This window comes from Pteropus alecto, unplaced genomic scaffold, assembly GCF_000325575.1.
Source record: "Pteropus alecto unplaced genomic scaffold, ASM32557v1 scaffold76, whole genome shotgun sequence".
Taxonomy (NCBI): Eukaryota; Metazoa; Chordata; class Mammalia; order Chiroptera; family Pteropodidae; genus Pteropus; species Pteropus alecto.
Window position 1 is genome coordinate 15,174,254 of NW_006443138.1, and position 6,070 is coordinate 15,180,323.

Genomic DNA, 6,070 nt, shown 5'->3' on the forward strand with positions numbered 1-6,070 from the left:
TCACAGGTGTCAGAACTGTGACCTGTGGTCTAAAAGCTCTCACCACTTAGTCCCACTCCCTGTCCCTTTATTCTTCACAGATATTTCCCCCAATCAACTTTCTACACATTTACTATCATCATAGCTTTTATGTCTCAGAGGAGTGACCTAAAGGATCAAATTTAAAAGATTTGGTTTCCTTTATAGTTTGTGACATAAGGCCCTTTCCTAATGCAGAAAATGGAAATGATATTGCTAATTTTATAGCATTACTGAGACACCTTTAAAAACGATTTGATGTATATGAAAATTGAAGTTTGATTAGCAACTTACTAATGCTCAAAGAGCTAGTATATATAGCTATAAGATGAAATGAAACAAGCAGATCTTCTATAAGTATTGATTTTGGAGATACTTGTATGTATTGATGGTAGAATGTGAATTAGCATAGCACTTCTAGAAATTGTTCTGGCAATATCTATTAAAGTTAAAAATATATATATCTTTTGTTCCAGAAATTCCACTCTTTGAACCTATTTCATAGAAATAAAAAGATGTTTGGTATGGATAACCTGGTGGGGGCGGAGAGGGAGGTACTGGTATGACTTAAGTAGAAATTGGTAAACCAGCTAAAGGAAGTAAAAGAAGAAGAAAAACACTAAAATGGTAGTATGATTTAATACACTTATTAAAATTATATAAATTATATAATTATATTTGGGTGAGAGCATATATAATTTTATTTTATTTAATATGTGAAGAAAAATCAGATTCCCAAAACATCACATCTGGGCCCCATTATCTCAGGAAAGTCTCAAATATGTAATTATAACACCAGGAAATAATAATTGGCAAATATTTGCTGTATCCAAGAGAAACTGTTTCATTTGTCATTTATATTTGTCATCACTTTATCTGTAAATTACCTACATGAAATAAAAATTTTAAATATTTTTTCTTCAGATACGACAAAAAATCAATTATAATGATATTTCTTCGTTGTTTATAGCTCCAGCACGACCAAAAACCAAACCAACCCCTATTTATGACGCCACAGGAAGATTGCTTGTGACTTCAACAACAATTACAATAAGAATGCCAATATGTTACTACAATGATAATCATGGACCAATTAAAAATGTACAAGTGCTTGTAGCAGAAGCTGGAGGTATCATCAAATGTCAACTTATCTTGTTAAACAGTAAAGTGTGAATTACTGAATGGTGTAGAAATTTCAGTTCAAAATTAGTAACATAAGATTGACTCTGATTATCACACAACTCGAGCTTAATAGATTGTCAATATTATCATTAATTATACTAATCATTTATTTATACCTAAACTATTTTACCAAAATAAGAGAAGGCATAGTTAGAATTTGTGATTTATTTATTCCATATGCTAGGAGGATTGTCTTAATTTTAACTAGAAGAAGTCTTGGTAGTTTCTTTAGAGGTGTGAACAAGAGTATTACCCTTGACTGAGTGATGTTTTTTCTCTACCTGGATATCCAGGTAAGTCAGCTGAATCATCCCTGGTGGTTCATAGAATGAGAGATATTGCATACAGATTTTCCTCATGCAATTATAAAGACATCTTTTACAAATGTGAAAGTACATTTATATATTACTTGTAATCATCATTCTTTTTTCTGAAAATAGCGCAGCATGATGGAAATGTAACAAAGTGGTATGATGCATATTTTAATAAACCAAGGCCATATTTTACAAATGAAGGCTTTCCTAACCCTCCATGTATGGAAGGAAAGACAAAGTTCAGTGGAAATGAAGAAATCTATATCATAGGTGCTGATCATGCATGTATGATTCCTGGCAATGAAGACAAAATTTGCAATGGACCTCTGAAACCAAAAAAGCAATATTTGTAAGTGTGATTTATACCTACCATGCATCATGTTAGCAAGCTAGTTGACATCTTTCATCCATCCATCCACTTATCTTTTCATCTTTGCAGTAAGCACTGAGCATCCATCACGTATTGTGAACTGATCTTTTATGCCTTAAGAATGTAAAGATCAACAAGGCATTGTCCTCATATTCCATGACATATAGTTTTATGGAAAAGCAGGCAAACCTAAACATAATTATGTTTGATCAGATAAGTGATATAAGGTCAATATAATATAAAAAATGTGCAATCAGAGAATATAGATAGGAGACCTTAATTCTTTACGTAGAGGACAATGAGACTAATGTATATAATATTTTGTGTTTTTCACTCATTGTTTTTGCCATATATGTAACAATAGTTTAGAAACACTGTCATAGTCTTTTCATTAATAATGGCTTCAGTTTACCTCATTCATAGCAATAATTTTCTGCTCTTTATGCTATCAAACATTTGAATGAATGCTTGATAGCTTTACGACTCACTTTAATATTTGATATTTCATAGATCCTAATAATTAAATATCATACTAAAAGTCAATGCTGATATTTTGGCTTTATTAAATTCTAAGCTAAATGGATTGTTTTTTCTATTAAATTGACTTATTTTGTGTCATAGACTACAATTTTTTAAAATCTTAAATTATTTGATTTTCAAAATACAATTTTTCCTGCTTAATATGAAAAATGCAGCTAGTTTCATCTTTGCCTGTTAATTAAATCAGTATCAAACTCTTTATAAATGTCCTAGGCAAAATTAACATTAGAAAAGTTAGAGAAGTTAGGCATTAAAAAAAAAGTATGCTTTACCATCTATTATCAACTATAGTTACTTTGGTTACTAAGTTATTGCCTGAAATTTAATTATCATACATATGACAGTTATGAAAAAGGTATATCACAAAGTTTCATATCTATTCAAATATTTTTATTTGCATATTTTTTCAAAACAGACTTTTCGTTATAATCACAATAAAATCATAAGAATTTGAAAATAGTAGAGATTAAATTATGCATTGTAATTTTTTAATGTAAACTGGTTATATATTTTTAAATGCCTGAATTTCTATAGTTTTTAAATAAAGTGTTCGAGTTGTCTCTGTGGATGTCAGAAACACCCAGTGATTTTTAAGACTGATTCTCTCCTCCAGCCTTTTCTATTTCATATGTCATAAAAGCACAGAAAGTGAAAATATAGCTGTGCACACACGGAATTAAAAAGTATTGTTCTCAGTTGTATACATAGGAAAAAGATGGTCTATGTGACCATTCTAAATCTGGTTCACCAGTATTTTCAAAGGTGGTTGATGTACTTTGGTTATTATGCTTTACATTTTTAAAATATGTTTGTGCAACACACTTTCATAGAGACATTAAATTATTTCATCCAAACAAATCTGTTAGGGAGCTGCTGACTGCTCTTGAGTCCACCCAAATTCTTAATCACTCTCTCAAGTTCAAGAGGTCCATATATAGGATAATTATTCATCTCACATAAAGATAGTTTATATTTGTCCTGATGGTGAATGAATTCCAAGTTTACATCTTGTAAATCCATTTTTTCTTGAATAAAAATGTTTGTTTTTAATAGCTATTTGTTAAATTATTCATAGAAAATTCATACAAGTTATTGGTTTCTATTTTTTTTCTATTTCATAGATTTAAATTTAGAGCCACAAATGTCATGGGACAATTTACTGACTCTGATTATTCTGACCCTATTAAGACTTTAGGTAAGACGTGTTTTGCAATTTACTTTCATTTATACTCAACATGCTAATCACTGTGCAACATTCATTAGTAAATGTATTAATCCATGACTGAATGTCCTCAAGTATAAATTCATTTCAAGGTTAATTAGCCTAAGAAAAAAATTGTATTTTTTTAAATATTCTTTTAACAGATATATATTCTATCCATTCAAATCTGTACATAGATTTTGATATGGTATTGGTTCTATGCTGATGTATATTAACATTATACTAAGCAAATATTTATCAGTTTAATAGACACTTATAGTAAAATATTTTTACCTAATAAAAATGAAAAATGCTTATGAAAATTTTTCTGAAATAATCTTAAAAACTAGGAGCTTGTTGGTCCTCTTTAATTTCATTTTCTTTCTTTCGATTACATCCACCGATCAGGATTGAATAAAACACAAACATGATTTAGTCAGATGCAAATATATTTCTTTCCTCCTCCTCCTCCTTCTTCTCTGTCATCACCATCATCATATCTAACATTAAATATTCTGTGCCAGGCACACTTTTAGTTCTTTGTATGTATTTACTTGATGGGCTCTTTATCTATCCTTTAATTTAGGTCAGTGGTTCTCAACCACAGTGATTTTACTCTCCAAGAGACAATTTGCAATGTATAGAGCTGTTTTTTATTACAACCACGGGGGCTGAGCTATTGTCATCTAGTGGGCAGATTCTGCTGAACATCTCATAGTACACAACATGGTCTCTTACAGCAAAGAATTATGTAGCCCATAATGTCAATAGTGCTGAGGTTGAGAGACCCTATTCTGTACTAATGATAGCTCCGTTTTATAGATGAGGAAACCAATGCTCATATTGAGTAATTAAGTGGGTGGGCCAGGATTCCAGTACAGATTTCATAATACATTACACTCCAAATACAGGATTTAGACTTGGATTGAAATTTTGGCTCCTCCGCTCAGGGAAATAATTTAATTTCTATAAATCTCAGTTTCTTTGTTTGGAAAATGGTGATAATCGTATCTACCTTGAAAGATTTAAATAAAGCAACATATGTAAAGACATTAATATTTATAGTTAGGAAATTGTTAAATGCTTAATAGCCTCTTTTTGAATAGGTTATAACCAAAGACTTTAGAAACATACTTCTTCTTTAGAAACATACTTCTATTTCCCTAGAATTTCTCTGAGTGGATCACAACTTCCAATTTCCCTGCATGAGGCCTTGAGAATGTAAAACATGGTTTACTCCTCAGGTCCACAGTCTATCATCAGCTGCAATAGATTTCAGTGAGAGTTGTGGCTGGAAGATAATTGTTCCACCATCTCCAGTCAGAAATTCTCACCAGGCTGTGGCACATCAGCTGTATAAAAAGCCAGCTTCTGCAGCCTCTACTTAGTTAAGGAAACTTTGTATCTTGAAGAAATAACAAAGGGGCATTAGGTTTGCTATATGCCTGTTTACAGAGGAATAACAAATTTCTTTGACGATGATAATTCTATAAAATCATGGGTTTGATTACTTTTACCCAATAATTTAATCAATTTTAAACTGTATGATTAGACTTGTGATATTGAAATTGTGTGTGTTTCTTGATTTGATAGGTGGGTTTATCACACTCTAATACCAGCACAGTAAAGTAAATGTCTTGAAGGCATCAACATAATTTCCTGTAGGTTACAGCATTCAGAAACTATTACCCCAGCCATCTAGTGAGCCTACTGTGCTCACTGATAGAAGAAGAGACAAAGACAGGGTGGATAGCTCATATGTCCTGAGAGATGACATTTTGTAGGAGCCGTACTGAAAAGAGATCGACTTGCCCTGTTGTGTGTTGTGTGCCATGTCTCTCATAGCTTGTTGGTTTCATACAGATTATTTATGTAAGGACCACACATTCAGTTATCTGAGAGACAAAGCTGAGACATCCGGGTGACGGGAATGAGAAACAAAAGCCATAAAAAGCAGAAAAGCCAAGCATCTGGGATTATGGTGACAGGGAAATGATTCTTCTGATTCAGCCAACTGGCTTCCCTCTGGCCAAGGACGGGCTCTTCCCTCACTTTGGTCATAGGTAGTCTGTGTCCTCGGAAATGGTCTTCTTTTCTTCCTGTCTCTCACAGCACTGTGAGTGGAATACAATAATTAATTCTAGAAATTAACAGAAATACAGTCAGTTCTTGGTTCCTTCTTTGGAATCATAACTACCACCATGCCAGTCATTCAGATACTAATATCTGTGTGCCCTAGTAACAACAGGAGTCTAGAAGGGATGTGGAGATGTGGAATGGAAGGCGGAGAACAGGATCTTACCAGGGCTAGGGAAGGAGGACCTCATGAGACATAGACTGGATGCAGTAAGTAGAAAACCACTAGGTTGGTAAGGGGTGATGACAAGCAAGGATCCCATGTATCTGTGGTCAAATTTCTCAGAGTTCATATATTATCTGCAGACC

The 6,070-nt window shown here is 32.6% G+C and overlaps 1 protein-coding gene across 1 annotated transcript in view; it reads left to right on the top strand.

Annotated features, from left to right (window-relative positions):
• Positions 1–6,070, top strand: part of PTPRQ (protein tyrosine phosphatase, receptor type Q) — a 214,476-nt gene that overhangs the window by 162,472 nt on the left and 45,934 nt on the right. Inside the window, 3 exon segments of the mRNA XM_025040984.1 lie at positions 989–1,147; positions 1,641–1,863; positions 3,546–3,619. Coding sequence (XP_024896752.1) covers positions 989–1,147; positions 1,641–1,863; positions 3,546–3,619 — 456 coding nt within the window.